General features: G+C 41.4%; 1 protein-coding gene across 1 annotated transcript; it reads right to left on the bottom strand.

Annotated features, from left to right (window-relative positions):
• Positions 1-3,241: 3,241 nt before the first annotated feature.
• Positions 3,242-13,015, bottom strand: LOC146635227 (immunoglobulin superfamily member 11-like). The gene is made up of 4 exons (XM_085346659.1): positions 12,745-13,015; positions 11,704-11,777; positions 4,544-4,808; positions 3,242-4,305 (listed from the first exon to the last, which is right to left on the bottom strand). Exons 1-4 carry the CDS (start codon positions 12,806-12,808, stop codon positions 4,103-4,105), a joined length of 606 nt encoding a protein of 201 aa, XP_085202785.1. The 5' UTR covers positions 12,809-13,015; the 3' UTR covers positions 3,242-4,102.
• Between the last annotated feature and the right edge of the window lie 7,079 nt (positions 13,016-20,094).

Raw genomic sequence — 20,094 nt, 5'->3', positions numbered from 1 at the left:
TTCGCCGACCAATCAAAGGGTTGCCAATAAATGTTTCTACTATCGATGCGTAGCCCCTGTTAAGCCACCCAGTGATCTCACATTACTTCATCCAGCTATACTAATCGTCAACAACAGGTGTGTTCGGAGAACCGGATTAGCGAGCTCACGGTTAGCGCGATGATTTGATCTTGGATGTAGTAAGCGACGTACGAAGAACGGGCCCCAGAGCTGTGGTTAAAATGCCACAAAACAAAAACATCCCTCCTTTGTCTTTGATTAATCATTTTTCCTTGACTTTGAAGAAAAGTTCTTTTTTTTCTTAGCCGGCTGCTTCATAAAGTGGTGGTGGACGTTTTTTATGAGGTTTAACCAGGATGAAACTTCCTGAAGTTGAACTACTCATAATTCACTGATACACAAACTGTGCTGTTTCTTGCACATCATATAAACATGTACCTATAATGTCTCTATAGAGGTTAAAAGAATACATACTTGTGTTTTCCTCTCCCTGCTGATCCATTTTATCCTTTCTTATTTTAAAGCTTCAGGTATCTCTAAAGTCAAATGAGTGAATGATTAATCAACGGCACCATATATTAGACTTTGTCAATATGGCGTAGTGGGTGTAGATTCGAAGAAAGTGAGAAAAACTGCAACTCGTTGGCAGTGAGGGGAGGAAGACAGGACAAAGACACAGTGTGTAAGAGAAACAAGTATCAATAATAACTAATAATTAAATGCAGAGTTGTGTGTAAGAACAGAGTGAAACATTTGACTGCAGAAGAAACACTCAGTGCATCATGGGAATCCCCCAGCAGCCTTTTGCAGCATAACTAAGGGAGCATTCAGGGACAGCTGATCCAGCCCTAACTATGTGCTTTATCACAAATGAAAGTTTTAAAACTAGTCTTAAAAGTAGAGATAGTGTCTGTCTCCTGGATCCAAGCTTGTAGCTGATTCAGCAAACAACATAACTAATGAGAATAAAGTGAAGGTGGAATATGTGTGTGTTCACATGCAGACTGTGTTTCCTTTCTAAGCTGTACTAAGCAAATTTATCAGTAACTGATCACTTGACCCCACAGCAGGATGAAGATGTTTCCTGACACAGAGGCGTCTGCACAGGCTCAGTCTGACTTGCAGTTGTAATAAGTCATAAAAAACTCTTATTAGTGCCTCATCAGGCAGCGAAAACATTTTTACCAAACTAAACTACAACCTGAAACCCACAAAAGTTGGGACATTCTTTAAATTTGAACAAAATGAAAACTAAAAGACATTCAAATTACATGAACCAACATTTATCAGAACACAAATAACATACTACATTTAAAGTGAGATATTTTACATCATCATCCACTGAATGAGCTCATTTCAAATCGCCTGCTACAGGTCTCAGAATAGTTGGGACAGGGGCCTGTTTACCAGGGTGTAGCATCTCCTCTTCTTTTCATATCAGTTTGAAGGTGTCTGAGCATCAAAGTTATGACTTGCTGGAGTTTTGGTGTTGCTTTGATAAAGGTTTCTAGCAGCTAAATAGTTTGAGGTTGTCTTTGATGAAGATAGATGAGTTTAAATGACTGCATCTTTGTGGGAGGGTTTATTGGCACCTGTAGAATTAATAAATATGATCCTTTATGAGCCTGATGTGCAGCTTGTAAGCAGAGTCTGGCTCTTTAACTGGATCAGACCATGCATCTTTGAAATGCTCACAGTGTGGTTTATGCTGTGAAGCATAACTTTGCTCCCTTCCCCCCTTCATGAAGCTTCTTCTTCATGAAACACAGTGAAGAAAGACTTAGATAATGGAAACAGCTGCTCGTTCTACTCGTCTCGGACAAAGTTATGCTGTTGTAGCTGCAATATGTGGTAACTGATCGCTTGACCCCACAGCAGGATGGAGATGTTTCCTGACACAGAGGGGTCTGCACAGGCTCAGTCACATTTGTAATATATACTGATTTATTTTTATCTTCTTTTTTCATTTATGTATTTGTTTTATTGTTATTTATATTTATTTCTTTGTCTGTTTATTGTATGGTTTTTAAATTTTATTTATGGTTTTTAATTGATGTGCAGCTTGTAAGCAGAGCCTGAGCTCTTTAACTTCATGAGACTGTCACATGTTTGTCTTTGGAATGAGATGCATCTCATACAGTCAGTATCAGTGTGGGAGGCCTTTCAACTCTCTTTGCTCACAGTGTGGTTTATGCTGTGAAGCATAACTTTGCTCCCTTCCCCCCTTCATGAAGCTTCTTTTGAAACACAGTGAAGAAGGACTTAGTTCTACTCTTCTCTGACAAAGTTATGCTGTTGTAATAGCTGCAATATGTGGTTTTGTGTTGTCCTGCTCAAAAGAAACAAGGCCTTCCCTGAAATAGATATCACTTGGAGGGGAGCATATGTTGCTCTAAAACCTTTATAAACGTTCAGTATTCATAGTTCCTTCCCAAACATACAAGCTGCCCATAGCGTATGCACTTACGCACCTCCATACCATCAGAGATGCTGGCTTTTGAACTGAACTCTAGGTCTCCCTCCTCTTTAGCTCGGAGAATGTGGCATACGCGATTACCAAGAGGAATGTCAAACTTGGATTTGTCTGAACACAGAAGTCTTTCCCACTTTGAAACAGTCCACTTCAAATGAGTCTTTTGAAGGTCTCTGCCTGTCTAAAAGAGCATTTTTGAGACTTACATTAGGCATCAAATTTGAAATGATTGGATTGTAAAATTTCTCAGTTTTAACATTTGTTATTTATGTTCTGTTGTGAAAAATGTTTGGCTCATGGGATTTGAAAGTCTTAATTTTCAAAATTAGAGATTCTTTTTTTTTTTTTAATTTAGGGTAATAAAATTAACTTCCTGTTCTATTGTAGTTAATAATTTTTAAAGTAAAAAAAAAAAAAAAGAAAAAAAAAGAAAAAAAAAAAAGAAAGCAGATCACTTATTTTTTCCCCCCAATAATTTAGTTTCTTTTTTAACCAAAATGTTTTGGGTTTTTCCCCACATCTAGTTTTAGTCAAACTAAATAACTGGATTCACTGGTTAAAAGGTCTTGTAGTTCATAAAGTCTCTTAGCTCACCTTCATTAAAATCTACACCTTCCTCACATTTCCCTGCACTTGCTGGATGTGCCATCTTTCTATTCAACTGCAGTATGAACATCCTGGTTCTCTCTCCCTCATGTATTCTCTGGTGTGATGGAATAACACCAATAACCAGTAGCCAAAGGTTTAACCACTGAGAATCTGAGTTATTGATACCAGAGAGACCAGACACAGACCAAACAGCTTTTATTAACAGTTCTGCAGGACAGAAAACCAACCATGGCTCCAGTCACACTGATCACAGTCAGTATCAGGATCACACAAAGTACTGAAGAGGAGAATATTAAAAAAAATAATAATAATAAAAAACACACACCACACACACATTTCTCCAAGTAAATTTTAAACAATCTGATTTCCAAACTGCTGCTTTCAGTGCACAGCAACAATAAAACTGTACATAAATGCCAATCTAAGAATTTTGATTTCATTTCTTACTGACATGAACATACAAATCACCTGATAACACAACAACATCATAGCATCATTATTGTTTTTTTTAGATGCAGTGAACACATAATTTAGCCTGAAGTGTCCCAGTCTATAGAAAGCTGGTATACTTTCAGTGTTCTGTTAATATGACAGCTGAATTTACAGGATAAAACAATGTTGTCTTTACCTGGTCCAAACCAGCCAACATGTTGGTGTGTTCGTACAGAGTTGTGTGGTCTGGTGTTTCAAGTCTAAATCATTTTATTACATTTAACAGTTACATATTGTCCTTTCATTATCACAGGTTTTTATAACCCACAATCATGTCTTAGGTAACATTAAGTCACCAAATCAGATTTAGCTGTCCACATGACTGGTACAAATGGGACAATGTTTTTTTTGAATTGCTCTCAGTCGGGCTCATCACCTGGGACCTGTTTGTCATGGGAGACCTTACCAGGAGCTGAACGCTCCAGACAACTCAGCTCCCAGGATCGTCTGAGCTCACAAACCCCTCCACCACGATAAGGTGGCAATTCAAGGAGGGGGATGAAAAGGGAAAGGGAAGAGGAAGGGAAATTATATTACTGCCGATGTTACATGAGCCTCTGCTCGTCTACAGAAACAATGTCGTATCCGTTCGTGACAAGATGGAACAAGAAATGTGTTTTGTCTTTTTGTCATGTATAAAAATCCTGAAAAGGCCACAAAAATCACCACAGCTGACAGTCCAATGATGACTCCAATGATCAGTCCCACAGGTAGATTCTCTACTGGCCGACCTGCAGGTGAGAAACAGGTGTGAGGTGTCAGCTGTCAGGTAGGTGATGAGTGAAGAACAGATCAGAATCCATTTCCTCTTCAAACTGCTGTCAGACATTATCTACTGCACTCTGATCACATCACTCAGACCAGCTGCTTTCTACAAAGTCTCATCAACAACATCTTTAGAAACAAACATCAACAACCAGGAAGCAGCTTCACCTCTGATCACACACACACTCAACTCTACTCACTAACCTGGAGGAACGACAACACTCAGGCTGATGTTGCAGATGGACTTCCATGAGCGTGTTTCTTCCATGAAGACAAGACACTCGTATGTTCCAGTGTCATCAGTCATCATGTCCTTCAGAATCAAAGACACGTCTCCATCCTTCATTTTTCTCTCCTGCAGATCAACTCTATTCATAAAAGATAAATGCTGACTGTGTGGGTCAAAGTGCCCGTCGCGGTTTAAAAGTACATATTCTGGCTTTAAGTCAAATCTGCTCCACTCTACACCCTAAAAAATTATTCAGGGGCTTAGTAAATATCATTATAATTCTAAGTTAGATGACCTTGATTAAATCTTTGAAAATCACAAAAGTGTTATCTTGAGTTGAAAATACTGAAAAGAATGCTTAAATTTTCAACACCAGTTTTTGAGTTGAACTGAGCTCTTTTGTTCAAGTTTATTTAAAAGAAAAAATTCTGTATTTGAAACACAGGGTGCATTATTTAAATCTACTCAATATATCTCATAGAAAGTACTCATAATAACTGAGACACTGGTATTCATACTTATCATTGTCTTTAACTTTAATTATTAATGGTTCAAAAATCAATATAATTTTGTCCCCAAATACTAACTTAAAACTTTGAGTAAGACTAATGACCTTTGGCATGTACCGCACGCGAGGAGCATGGCCTCATGGGAGATTTTCTGCACGTTGAACGAGACAGACACACATCCACTGCAGACTTGGTAACGTTTTCAGGTAAGTGACCAATTCTTACATTAGCTGTCTTTATCCACACCGTTCTTTTATAACATGTTCTGAAGAAAGCGTTTGTCATGGTGGCTCACTTTTCACAGCGTGTTTGTGCACGTTAATTTAAGTTTTCAACCCGTCTTCCAGTCAAGGCGGCGGGAAACCGCACCCTTTTATCCTTTTACGTTCTGAGTCGCTATCTGCGTTCCGGGTAATTTGACCGGAATGTCCCGGTACCAGCGACCTGACCGTTTAATTGGGGGCATTTTAGGAACCACGTGAAAGCAGGTGTGCTCAGACATTTCTAGAAAATGGCCCTGTTGAGTCGCGGTGCGGGAGCTGCGGTAGTCACGCGGCCTGACTCACTCTGTCAGGTTGTTCAGGAGGAGATGAACAGACGTCATCAATGGCTTTGGTAACTAAGAAGACCTGCCCGCGGAACAGTTCATAGCAGCAACCATGCTGCTTAGCTTTCTTGTTCTATGTGGGGTCTTTCAGAGCATATAAGACGCTGCTTTCAGCTTTGTCCCGAACAGGGCCAGTTTTTGAGAGAACGCTGACAGGACCGCCCGGGTCAGCAGATTACCTCATCCAGGGCCGGTCCAAAGTACTATGGGGCCTTAAGTAAATTTAGACTGGGGGCCCTACTTCCTTTCAGATCCCAGAAAATAATGAAAAAAAAAAGCTTTGGTCCTTTTGGTCAAGCCAAAAGTACCATCATTTCCAGTATAGTTAGTATAGTATAGTTCCAGAAACACTCAGTTTATTTAAATCCAGGTTGAAGACTCACCTATTCTCTGCTGCATTTGAATAAAGCACCAAATCCACACTTTTAAGCTTAAATTTCAAAACTTACATTTAACTACTGATTTTATCTACTGTTGTGATTTTATGTTTTGATTTTATATACTGTTTTGTTTGTTAGTTTGTTTGTTTGCTTGCTTTAATCAATTTTAAATCATGCTTTTTATTTGTTTTTGTTTCTCTGTAAAGCACTTTGAATCACCTTGTTGTTGAATTGTGCTATACAAATAAATTTGCCTTGCCTAGTTACTCCCAATTTACATAAATAAATGTTTATTTCAATCCAAGCTAAACTTTCTTATAAGAGATTGGTGTTATGGCAGATTACTCAGTGACATGTTTTGTAATGATAAAGTTTTGATTTGTATTTTTTCAGCACCATCTTCACCACCAGGAAAAAAATCTGCATCAACTACAAAGTAAAGCAGGTAATTTTACTCAGAGGACTTGATGTGTTAAATTTTGGAAGGATATGATATTGTTTTATACAAGCTGAGTAGTGGATGGTGATACCACCTAAATATTTATACTGGTTTTGTGGTGGGTTATTTTAGTCATACAAATGCCAAATCTAAATTTTGAGAATTTTTCAGTTCGGTAAATATATTGATGAGTTCATGGCCTGTCATCCAGTGTCACCATGAGTATAGGCGCAGCCCTTTAAGTGGGTATTCCCCTTGTGCGCGCAGCACTGAAGTATTTTAGTCCACGCCCACCTGCTGTGTGGGCCTCACCCTGGTCTAGTATAAGTTACGGTGAGACCAGGAAATCGGCTCTACCGTTTTTCTTCAGCCAGCCAGAAGATGTCCAGCGAGACCATCCGTCTGTGTCCATCCTGCCAGACCGGCTACATCATGTCGTATGACCGACATGCCGTCTGCGTGGGCTGCCTTGGTCCTCACCATGCGGACCTTGCCCTCACACCTTAATCCTATTGCTGCTCCTGTTAGCTCCTCCCGCCAGAGGAAAAGCAGCGGAGGTCAGCCTTTTTCAAGGCTGATGCTGAGGAGGCGTTCCCACTAAGAGAGGCACTCGCTGGAAGAAGCCATCGAGTTCTTCGATGGTGGGCCGGAATTGGATGATTCCACCCACCGTGAGGAAAACGGCAGTGGTGGCAGCTCCACTGCCTCCCAGCTGGGCAGCCTGGTGACAGAAGGGTGGATGAGCCGACGCTCATCCACCCCTGGCCTTCACATGTCGGCAAGGACGCCGCTCCCAGTTGTTGGTGCGCTGCTCCTGGATCTGCCTGGCATCATCCAGGAGGCAGCTGGTGAGAAGGAACTTCCCGTCCCTCAGCCTGCTCCACCCCCATCTGATGATCGTGGCTCAAGAGTTGGGAGTTCGCCTTGTAATCGGAAGGTTGCCGGTTCGAGCCCCGGCTTGGACAGTCTCGGTCGTTGTGTCCTTGGGCAAGACACTTCACCCGTTGCCTACTGGTGGTGGTCAGAGGGCCCGGTGGCGCCAGTGTCCGGCAGCCTCGCCTCTGTCAGTGCGCCCCAGGGTGGCTGTGGCTACAATGTAGCTTGCCATCACCAGTGTGTGAATGTGTGTGTGAATGGGTGGATGACTGGATATGTAAAGCGCTTTGGGGTCCTTAGGGACTAGTAAAGCGCTATATAAATACAGGCCATGATCTGGCGGGAAGGTATGGCTCCACTCACTCTCGTTGCCCAGATCCCATCTGGCCTCAGTTCCCAGGGATGATGACCAACCTCTCTGAGGCAGCAGCAGAGCCAGCGAAGATTAGAGCGCCGGTCTCTACCTAGGGCTTCACAGAGGGCTTCACAGACCGGAGTTTTCCGCCTGTTCCCCCTCTGGAGCCGAGCCTCGCTTCAGTTTTCGGCACCAAAATGACCAAGGTCGTTGGACAGCGACCGGCCCATCCCGCCAAACTTGACCAGCTGATAGCAAGGTTCACTGATCGCGCACATCAATGCACTGTTCAGTCAGCTGCATTGACTAACAACACTGATTTGCTAGCGTTTGTCATCTCCAGGAAGGTGGAGGAAGCAGAGCTGCCAGAGGAGCTGAAAGGCTTTCTCTGTAAAGCCGCTGACACGATTCTGAATATGTGCGCCACTTCAGCGGTGTGTTCCTCTCGCATCGCTGCCTGGCAGACGATGGTTCAGAGGGCAACCTGGCTCCGCCTCTTCCCTCTAAGATTATACAATCTCACAGGGAAATAGTGCAAGCAATTCATAACATAAAATTTAGAAGCTTAGTGGAAGATAATACTTTATGTTGAGGGTTTAGTCTGCATACTGAACAACTCCACTTATATGGATTTATGTCTGGATGTGTAAATTAATCTTTTGCATGTTAGAAAATAAGGTCCAGGTTGCAAAAAATGGTAGATTTTTTTTTTTTTTTTTTTTTGATTGAATCAGAATTTTGGCCTTCAGATTTTTTGTCCTCTCCCATCCAGGTCAGTGCAGCGTTTCATAGGATCACGACCCTGAACCTTGAACCAAAGTTCATGTCATCGTTGGACTTGTATTCATCCAAACTCCTGTCCTTGTTTCAAGCCAAGAAAGGTGCTGCTGGACAACGCCACAGGGCACAGTTAAACCTTCTGCTTCAGGTAAGGAAGATTGCATTTTCTAACCACAAAAACGTTCCAACACAGCATTGAAGAGGCCCTTCCACTAAAAACGGCTTTTCTTAGGTTTCTGTTCAATATTTTAGCTCCACAGGTGTTCTTACCTTGATGGTGGGTGTGAAAACAGGTCAACAACAGAAAAAAAATAGTTATGTTTAAGCTAGAAATGGTAAGTCATGTTTTAAATGTGCAAATTTTGCCTCAGTTGAGACTTCCTGTTTTACAGAGTGGAAATTCCATCGAGAAAAAACGAGAAGTCATCATCAGATGTTTCATTGACCATCTGGGAGAGGATCCAAGTGCCTTAATCAAAACCTTTGAGGTTGGTGCAATAAATCTGTTTTAGGAATATTAGTACCGTATTTCCCGGACTACAAAGCGCACCTGAATATTAGCCGCACAAGCTAAAATCAGGGGAAAATCCTGGTTTGTACATACATTAGCCGCACCTGACCAAAAGCCGCAGGTGTTTCAATGTTGACTTATCATATGTAAGAGAATATGCACAAAGGGAATTGTCAGGAAAGAGATGGCTGTTTGGAGACACACCCCTTTTATTAATATCTTGAAAAACAAGTTATGGGTACATATTTGCATAACTTTTTAGGTATATGTACAAGTAGCGGTAATTACAAGTAGGACACATGTACTGTGCTTCATAAATGAGTAACAAATGTAGTACATAACAATAACCTGCAGCACACCAGAAAAATAGATTCAGACTACCTTTTAGGCTCAGGTGCAGCGACACGGCTTTAACAAGAAGAAAAGTCAGTCATTCACCACCATCTTTCTCTTCTTCCTGCGCACTGAAACCACCAAAGTCCTCTTCTCCAGTGTCGGAAACGAACAGGCTCAGGATGGCTTCGTCATCCACTCTCCGCTTCTCTCCTTCGTTGTCACTTTCAAAACCAAAGAAATCCTCATTGTCAGTGTCAGAGTCGAACACCCTCAGAAGGGCCGTGGCGGTGTCCTCCTCTCCATCATGCAACAGTCCAGCCCTTCAAATCCGTTGGTGATCGTGGATGTTTTCACACTTTTCCACGCTGTCAGAATCCACCGGTGGAATTGAGCATAACTTGCTTTTCGCAAGTTTATCACCGCTCGTCATCCACGCCTCCCGCTGAACGCGTAGCGCTACTTTGAAGTTTGTTTTTCGCGCTACTTGTACGGCACTGTGTTGCCTGGCGGATGGACATGTGACCAACATACCACTCTTGAACCCCGATACTGTGTGTCTGATCACATGCCCTTCCGCCAGGCAACAGCGGAACAAACAAAACAAATCTTACGATATGACAAAAATCATGGACAATCCAGAGAAAAGCCGCACCTGACTAAAAGCCGCAGGGTTCAAAGCTGGTGCAAAAAGTAGCGGCTTATAGCCCAACAATTACGGTAGTTTATTTTAGCTTGTGAGATCATAGAAAAGTTTTAAGATACTGTTCTAAAGAAAAAAAAAAACACTTCAAAGCATACAAAAGAATAGCATTTGCATTTGCTATTGCTATAAGATTTTGGAGCACAGTGTCTACATATTATGAGTACCGGTGATGTCATACAAATGAAACTTTTTGTTTCAATGTTTGGAAATATGTGAGCTTAAAACAGTTGTTTCTCTTTTTAAAGGACGGTGCTGATGCTGTCTTTGTTGAAGAGGCTTTGGCTGAGGAGGTGATGAAGATTTACCTGCTGCAGAATCAAGACAGGTCAGGCGAACCTACTGATGTGGGTATTGTTATTGAAGGCGTTACTGTTCTGGGCAAACTTGGGAATCTGAGCAAAGCCTGTTGCTATCTTTTGGGACTGTGCTATGCTCTGGATCTGAAATACCCCAAGAATTTCAAATGCACATTTGAAGCATTTCGAAAAGTGTTCATGGAGCTGGATCCAGGAAACCTTTCTGTCAAGGTTCAAAGACTGAAAAATGACCTCTGTTCATTGTAGACAAAATTTCACAGGGCTGTTCTTAAAGTGTTAGACTTGTTAAGTGACATGTAATGCTCATCAAAAGGTTCAGTTGCGACATTACATTGTTTTGACATTCCTGTTCATAAATAATGTTTGTACCATAAACTGTGTTTTTGTATTAACTTTCCAGATTCACATTAAGGTGTAAATGGGAGAGTATCATTATGGATGTTTTTTGGTCACTCTTTAGTTATAATCTTCCCAATTTTTTGGAATCAAAATAAGATGTTCAAAAACTATGTCACAGTGCAAATGGTTTTTTTTTCAGGATTTATATCTTTTTGGGATCTTAATTTTATTTTTGTCATTTGACCTTTTCTGAAAAGGTAAAGCACTGCGTTCACTTGAGCCACTTTTATTCTTTGTATGGCAGGTACATTTTTCTTGTTGTTAGCATCAATATGCCAGTTTTACAGAGTTTTATCAAGCATGCCAATTTGGATGCAATTTTATTATATAAGGCTGTTGTGACTGAAATTTTATCCAAGTTTTATCCACTGAATGTAGAACAGATTTCAGCTCACTGTGTTCAGAGAAGGAATCTGCTAAATGTGTGATTCACAAAAAAGCTGTTTAAAATAAATCATTGTGAACAATGTTGAATTGACGTGGTTCTTTTTTCCTGTGTGTGTGTGTGTGTGTGTGTGTGTGTATAAATAAAATAAACACTTAATTGTAATTAACGTTTTTGCTTAAATTAACTTAAAAATATTAAGTAAATTGCACCATTATTTAAAAACAAATAATTGTAATGGTGTAGGTTAAATGTGCCAAGCATTTCAGCATTTCCTAATTAATATTTTATGTAGTTTGAACTTTTGGTTACTGTTGTTTTAACTTAGATTTTCAATTGTATTTACTCAATTTTGTATGTTACTGTAACATCTTTAATTGTTCATAACAACTTATTCCATTTTAGTTGGATTTACTCAATTAATAAGGTGTATTTAAGAGATGTGATTGTTTTTGCATTTACTCATTATTTTTGAGTGTAAAAGTGTTGCACCAAAATATTTAAGTAATTATCAGTTTTAGTTCTTAGAGTGTACAGCTATGAAGGACGTGTTTGAAGCTCGACATGGCAGAGTGATGTTCTGTCCAGATTTAATTGTGATGTTTTTGTGGTCTGAAAGAATGAAAATACAAAGCAGAGGTTAGAAAGGTTTTCGCATAGAAAGGCTTCCTAGCTCCGCCGAACCACAGGAGGCAGAGTTGACACTGACAGTGACGTTTGGCACAATTTGTTATCAGAGAGAGACGTGACTCTTAAAGAGGTATCAGCTGAAAACATTGTGAGAATTCGGTAAGAGTAAAAATGGCAATTTTCCCAGAAACAAAAAAAAGAAAAAAAAAAAGAAAATTAGCCAATCACATGGAGGACACACACACACACACACACACACACACACACACACACACACACAATAACAGGAAGTTTCCTTTTAATGGCATTTGGAGCGAGAATAAATATATAATATACCATTTTACATGGCTCTCACTTTGAAATCCAAAACCAGACTGACATTAATCCAGGAGCACTGTGATGATGTGTACTGTTGATTTGAAGTGAAATTAGTTTGTATAAACAGGACATTCTGAATTCAAAGAATGGCTCATAAGCACGTTCCAAGGGCTCTTACTTTGAAATCTAAAAATCAGACTGACTTGATATTGATAATAGTTCTGTGAAAATGTGTACTGTCAACTTAAGGTGAAATTAGTTTGTGGAAACAGGAAGTTCACTTTTAATATCATTTTTAATTGAGACGGGGAAAAAATAAGGCGAGACTGAAGGGCTTTTATTCTGAAATATGGTGTGGGTTTCTCTTACCACAATATCTAGTATACACACACACAAAAAAGCTTCTCGAAGCTGAGGCTGGCTTAACGGCAGCTCACGCAGTTTCGTGTCACCAACGATAATTCACACATCTCTGCTCGCCTTCTGGTTACTGAGAGCTAAAAATAGTTACAAAAATAGTGACTAAATAGTGAATAGAGACTCTGCAAATCCAAGAACCAGCAGGCCGTTTACAGAAACTTTTACACAGAGAAAACAAGCCTTCTAACTTAAACATGTGGTTTCTACTTACCTTCATGGGATGAGGCAAGGGTCCATAGCACAGCCGTAAAGACTGTGCGGATGATGTCATCCATGTTCTGTGCGTACACAGAAGGTTGACCTTTTAATCTTAATTTAGTGGAACAGAGGCACTCTCCGAATCAGTCCGATAGTTTTATGGGCAATGTCTCCTGCTTTGATCCTGTAGACGAGCTTCGGGTTTTATGAAAAAAAGACTACGCACTCAAAATTCAAGACCAAACTAGTGCAACCTTCAGTTATACACACAGAACACAGACGGAACAGCAACAGTCTGTTTCTGGCGCTCCTGCGGTTTTATACCAGTCTGCGGATTGATACCGAAACGTCAGCTCCCCACACTGACTGCGCATGAGAACTATTTTCTTTGATTTTAATTACAGTTATCAAAATAAATAAAATACAAAGCAACTAAACAAAATTATTTTCTTTTCTAAACACAAAAAACCCCAAAAGAGATAATGTCTTAAATTATTACAAGCGATTTCTGACCAACACGACTCAGAGTCAACAAGTAAACTTTGTCTGACTATGTTTGTTTTTATTGTGCACTCCTGTGGATGCCGTGTTTTATGTGCATAATGTCTTACTCAGTGTGCGTGCCATCTGATCAAGATGTTAGAAGATATATATTAATATATATTAATTAATTAATATATATATTAACCTGAGCTAAATATGCATTTAATTAAAAATAGAGGACACAATGATGACAACAGGATCAAGTCTAAATAGAAAAATATTTCTGCATATTTAGCAAAAATGTGCCATTTCTTCACTCAGTGAGGTGATGGTTAAGCTTCAGCAGCAGTTTGCTTTCAAGGTTCTTTCTGTGAAGCTGTAACTGTTAAGCAGTGAACAGGAGTCCTGCATGACTGAGAACAAGCTCCAGATGCAGGAAGAGCTGTGTTGGTTTTGATCGACAGCTTCTTGATGTGAGGAAAGCCATGCAATAGATCAACACCTCCAGTGAAAGGACATGAAAGGTAGCTCTCCAGCTCTCCTGCTTCTGGCTTTCCTGACCCCATGGAGCCATCATCTTCGTCCAATAGGCCGCCGTTTGTGCTGGCCTCATCCAGCTCTGTGTCCAGGTGATGTCTGATGAAGTTGAGACCTGTGGAAAGATGTATGGTTTTCAAAAGAATTAGGTCTGGTCATTATAGTGCTGTAAACACTGCCAAGCTGCAGATGTTTGTTTGGAGCTAGCCTCCAAAAGCTGGCCATACACTGTGCGATTTTTGGCCCATTTTGAGCCAATTTTTCGGTCGCGCAACCGTTTTGGGGATCGGCCCAAGTTCTGCCTTAATTACGTGTCGTGCATCGTGTAGTATACATGGGTTAACGAAAAGCAGTTAACACCTCACGACCAGCTCCCAATCATCAATTGTATGGTCGCATGATAATCAAACCTGTTTGAAATCCTGTCGCCTCTCAACGCAGCCTCTCACACTGTGCACGCACAAACACAGAAATGAAAGAGAGAAGGTGGAGCAGCACGGCAGTGCAGCGTGTGATCTGGACTCAAGAGATGGAGGCACAACTTGTAGGATGAGGCAAGCTCATCCGAGTACGTAAGCGTAGCGCTGACAGCCAGGCAAAAGAAAAATAGAGCTATATCATGTTATAACGTGAAAAGTTTATTGTTCTAACAATATACTTTTCATGTTCGTACAATATAATATTTATATTGTACGAACATGATATTATATTGTTCAAACGTGAAAGGTATATTGTGAAAAATATATATTTATTTATATATTTATAAATAAATTCAATTTCACCAGTTATTGACATCCATATTTCTTCACTTGCTGTCTGATGGGCTTGTTCTGGTCCTGGAGCTGGCTGCAGATGGGGTACTCATCTTCGTTTTGTTACTAAATGGTGCTCAACCTCATCCTCTTCTTCAAAGTCACTGTCAGACTCTGAATTTTCAGAAATGTGAAATATTCTGAACCCTCTTTGTCAACATCATCATCCGAAGCCTCTCTCTCTTCCAAAATCAATTGGATGGCCCTCGCAGCAGATAATCTTTTGCCAGCTTGATCAGTTGTGATAAAGAACCACACTGGCAAAGTCTTATTTATAGTATTATGCCCCTAATTTGCAGGAGGGACAGGGTATGAGAAAATAAAATTTGGATCCCTCAAGAAAGAGGGTAAAATGTGTGGGAATGTCAGAGCAGACGGTGTTGATAGTTGAATTTTCAACAATGTTGCAACTTTGTGCGGGAGCAGGAGGGGAAGAAAACACTATCAGCAGCACCAGAAAGGAGGAAGACAGAGTGTGGGAACACAGGACCTGCACTTTCAACACTTTTATTAGACCTGGGTCCAGTGGACCCGAACACCTTGTATGTAATGTAAATGCGTGGGGGGAGGTACAGTATGAGGTCATTGAAAATTAGTTCGGATTTATGTTCTTCACAGAAAATAAGCCAAAGCCAATGAATTTCAGGTTGAAAAAATAATTAATTGTTTAATTTTTCTTTTGAAAAAACTGAAAACGGATCTCACAGACCCGAACACCATACAAGGGTTAAGAGTGTGGATTTGGTGTTTTATTCAAATGCAGCTGAGAACAGGTGAGTCTTCAACCTGGATTTAAATAAACTGAGTGTTTCAGCTGATCTGAGGCTTTCTGGGAGTTTGTTCCAGATATATGGAGCACAAAAGCTGAATGCAGCTTCTCCGTGTCTGGTTCTGACTCTGGGAACCGATAAAAAACCGGATCCGGATGACCTGAGGGATCTGGAAGGTTCATACTGGGTCAGGAGGTCACTGATGTATTTTGGTCCTAAATCATTCAGAGCTTTATAGACCAGCATCAGGACTTTAAAGTCTATCCTCTGACGGACAGGCAGCCAGTGTAAGGACCTCAGAGCTGGACTGATGTGGTCCACTTTTTTGGTCTTAGTGAGGACTCGAGCAGCAGAGTTCTGAATAAGCTGTAGTTGTCTGACTGATTTTTTAGGTGGACCTGTAAAGATGCTGTTACAGTAATCAAGCCTACTAAAGATGAATGCATGGACTAGTTTTTCCAGGTCCTGTTGAGACATCAGATCTTTTATCCTTGAAATATTCTTGAGGTGATAGTAAGCTGATTTTGTTATTGTCTTAATGTGTTTTTCTAAGTTTAGGTCTGCATCCATCACTACACCCAAATTTCTCACCTGGTTTGTGGTTTTTAGATGTATAGATTGAAGTTCTCTGGTGACCTGTAATCGTTTTTCTTTAGCGCCAAAGACTATTACCTCAGTTTTGTTTTTGTTTAGCTGGAGAAAATTGTGGCACAACCAGTCATTGATTTCCTCAATGCATTTACCAAGAGCCTGTACAGGACCTTGGTCTCCTGGTGACATTGTGATATATATTTGTGTGTCATCTGCATAGCTGTGATAGTTTATTTTGTTGTTGTTTATAATCTGTGCCAGTGGGAGCATGTAGATGTTAAACAGAAGGGGTCCTAAGATGGAACCTTGGGGAACTCCACATGTGATACTTGTCTGCTCAGATGTGAAGTTACCTATTGATACAAAGTATTTCCTGTTTTCTAAGTATGTTTTGAACCAGTTTAGTACAGTTCCTGAAAGACCTGTCCAGTTCTCCAGTCGTTTGAGTAATATGTTGTGGTCAACTGTATCAAATGCTGCACTGAGATCCAGTAAAACTAAGACTGACATTTTTCCACTGTCTGTATTCAGACATATGTCATTAAACACTTTGGTCAGAGCGGTTTCAGTGCTGTGGTTCTGTCTAAAACCTGACTGGAAGGCATCGTAGCAATTATTCTGTTTTAAGAAGTAACTGAGCTGTTGAGAAACTGCTTTTTCAATGATCTTACTTAAAAACGGGAGATTTGAGATCGGCCTGTAGTTGTTCATTTGTGTCTTGTCAAGATTGTCCTTTTTCAGTATAGGTTTGATTACAGCAGTTTTTAGTGATTCTGGAAACACACCTGATAATAAAGAAAAGTTGACGATCTGTAACAGGTCTGACTCTAAAGTCTTTGAGACCTTTTTGAAAAAACTTGTTGGCAGGACATCTAAACAGCAGGAGGAGGAGTTCAGTTGACCTAAGATGTCCTCCAGGTCTTTGCTGTTAATTGGGTGAAACTGCTTCATGGTGTTTAAACAGTTTTTTGGTGGACACAGTACATATCCTGGATCTGCTGTTGATGTACCAATTGTTTGTCTAATTTTTTGGATTTTTTCAGTGAAGAATTTGGCAAAGTCATTGCAGGCCATGGTCGAATGAAGTTCAGCTGCCACTGACACAGGAGGGTTTGTTAGCCTGTTAACTGTAGAAAATAAGACCCGAGCATTATGGCTGTTTTTAGTGATGATGTCAGAGAAGTAGGACCTCCTTGCACTCCTCAGTTGTAAATTATAATTGTGAAGTTTCTCTTTATAAATGTCATAATGAACCTGGAGGTTTGTTTTTCTCCATCTGCGCTCAGCTTTCCTACACTCTCTTTTTTCATTTTTCACCAGTGTGGAGTTTCTCCATGGAGACTTTTTCCTTCCAGAGATAACCTTCACCTTAATGGGAGCAATAGTGTCCATTACATTTAACATGTTAGCAATGAAGCTATTGACGAGCTCATTGACTGACCCTCTGGACAGGTCAGGTGTTAATGGGAAGACCTGGTTAAAAATTGCACTACTGTGTTCAGTTATACACCGTTTTGTGATCACTGTTGTTGATATATTTATGTGGGCTGAGATTTTACTTTCAAAGAAAACACAGTAATGATCAGACACGCCCACATCAGACACAGTAACCTTTGAAATGCTCAGGCCTTTGGAGATCAGTAGGTCAAGAGTGTGTCCTCTATTATGTGTGGCCTCTGTTACATGCTGAGTCAGCCCAAAGTTGCCCAGAGTGTTACTCAGGTCTTTGGTCCTTTTGTCCTGAGGGTTGTCCACATGAATGTTAAAATCCCCAACAATAATTACACAGTCAAAATCAACACAGATCACAGACAGCAGTTCACTGAGGTCATTAAAAAAGTCTGTGCAGTATTTGGGAGGCCCGTAAACATTAAGAAACACAACTTTGAACTCAGTGCTGATAACTGTCATGGTCCATGAGTAGTTATTGACTTGTTCATATTTTAATGGGTTTGTCTGGGGGTCGCAGGATGACGTCCATGTATTCTGCTGTTGTCCCTTGTGTGTGTGGAGGTGTCCTGGTTTTGCCTGGACACTGGGCCTGGAGGGTTGTTCCCACTGTGGGGACCTGCCACACCTGGAGGCGTAATGGCACATACTTGCACCTGATCAGCCTCGTCGGGGGAGCACAGAGCACAAGCACTGGGGAGAAGACATGGAACGGGAATTTATTGTTGTGTTATTATTATTAAATAAACACATTCATCAGCGAGTCCTGCATTTGTGTCCTACTTTCCCCACAACTCCATGGTCTGCCACCGCAGACCTTGACAATAATATGCTGGAAGGTCTCCCTCCTATTCAGCCTGTAGGACAGAGTGTCCATGATTACCAACAAGAAGAAACTTAGATTCATCTGAACACAGAACTCTTTCCCACTTTGAAACAGTCCATTTCAAATGAGTCTTAACCCACAGGACACGAAGGCGCTTGTTAGAGGAAAAATGATTATATGTTTCTTTACCTTCTTTTAAATGTGCCTGATTATGACAAGCCTTTCTCGCTGTATGTTGATGGGGGGGCTGGCTACATGAAGGCAGTTTTGACACAGGCTTTTGGTGACAAACAGGGACCTGTAGCATTCTACTCGTGTAAGTTAGACGCTGTAGTTTCGGGCCTGCCAACTTGCGTGCAAAGCTGTGCAGCAGCCACAGAAGCAGTGAAGAAGTCAGCAGACATTGTTTTAGGGCACAAACTAGTTGTCAAGGTCCCACATGCTGTCACATCTATACTGCTGCAGGCCAATCTCTCTTATCTAACTCATGCCAGACAGCTATCGTATGTAGGCATTTTACTATCACAGTCTCACATCACATTGGAAAAATGTGGCGCACTGAATCCAGGGACCCTAGTGAGCACACCAGGTGATGGAGATCTGCACGCCTGCCACGCAGAGTTAGACAAAGACACCAAGCCCCGCCCTGATATCTATACTGAACCACAAGCCGGTTTTATTGATGTCTTTGTGGATGGATCAGCCTGTAAAGCCTGTGAACTGTTCCGGCCAGACCAACCTACTGACCTGGCCCCAAGTCTCAGACCCACTGCCTGATGTCATTCTACTAAACAAACTGAGCGCAGCGCAACTGCCAGTATGTGTGATGAACAATGGATCGCGGGCAGTGGGGGAGCTGCCTACTCACCTATGTAAATACATATACACTTTCTGCCCACCGAGGGATGAGAGGAAGTGTATGGCCTGTTCTATCAACGCAACCTGTGCCAGAAGCACGACGCTGATGAGCCTCAACTGTCGCCCCAACTACAGCTACCGGATGCCACTACAAACAAAGACTCAATACCAGACAGGATGTGCACGAACAGCACCCAGCAGTAGAGGAACCAGAGTTTTGGCTGACTGGTACGTCCTATGTGGCAATAAGGCTTATCTGTCGCTCCCTGAGAGATGGGGGGGTTTGTGCGCCCTGGTGCAATTATCAGATCACATCTTCTTCATGCAAAGTGTTGAACATCACCCCAGCAGCAGACGGAGACGTGAGGTGGACATCGCCTCACCCAATTCTTTTGGAATCACAGTGGACACTGGAGTGCCGGGAGAGTTTCGCATCTGGGGAGGAGGAGTGAAATTCCTACAGAACTTGATCCCCGGCATTGGAGTTGCCGAGGTGCGGGATCATGTGGAGATCAACCGATATGCTCTGCTACGACACATCAACTTAACTAAGACCCTGGGAACGGCTTTAGCAGGAGAACAGCAGGCCATCAGAACGATGGTGCTGCAGAACAGACTGACACTAGACCTGCTAACAGCATCACAAGGAGGAGTTTGCAAGCTGATTGGGGAGACATGTTGTACTTTTATCCCTGATGGATACGAAGCTGGAGGAGACATTTATGAAGCTTTGCAGAATTTGACCGTTCTGCAGCAATATGTCACTGACCACACATCTGGAGCAGCTACACCACAAGGCTGGCTGGACTGGCTGTTTGGCGGCTCGTGGTTGGCTGCTGCAGCAAAGCCGTTTGTCTTTCTAGGTTTCATTATGGTGGCACTGCTCATATTGGTGTTGTGTGTGGTGCCATGTTTGAGAGTAATGATTTCAAAGATGATAACAACTACAATGACCGCTTATGTTGCCGTGCCTCAAGAAGAACAACATCCCGTTGCCATGCTGTTAGAGGAGAACCTGTAATAGCTGCTAATAAATG

Source organism: Diplotaxodon limnothrissa, linkage group LG3, assembly GCF_057381915.1.
Source record: "Diplotaxodon limnothrissa isolate DT_005_m linkage group LG3, D_limnothrissa_male_GT1.1, whole genome shotgun sequence".
NCBI lineage: Eukaryota > Metazoa > Chordata > Actinopteri > Cichliformes > Cichlidae > Diplotaxodon > Diplotaxodon limnothrissa.
This window is presented reverse-complemented; position numbering and strand designations above follow the sequence as displayed.

Coding starts and splice junctions, on each gene's coding strand:
- LOC146635227 (XM_085346659.1), bottom strand. CDS start 12,808: ATGGATGACATCATCCGCACAGTCTTTACGGCTGTGCTATGGACCCTT. Junction 11,778..12,744: donor CCTTGCCTCATCCCATGAAG/GTAAGTAGAAAC, acceptor TCATTCTTTCAG/ACCACAAAAACATCACAATT. Junction 4,306..4,543: donor GAGTGTTGTCGTTCCTCCAG/GTTAGTGAGTAG, acceptor TCTCACCTGCAG/GTCGGCCAGTAGAGAATCTA.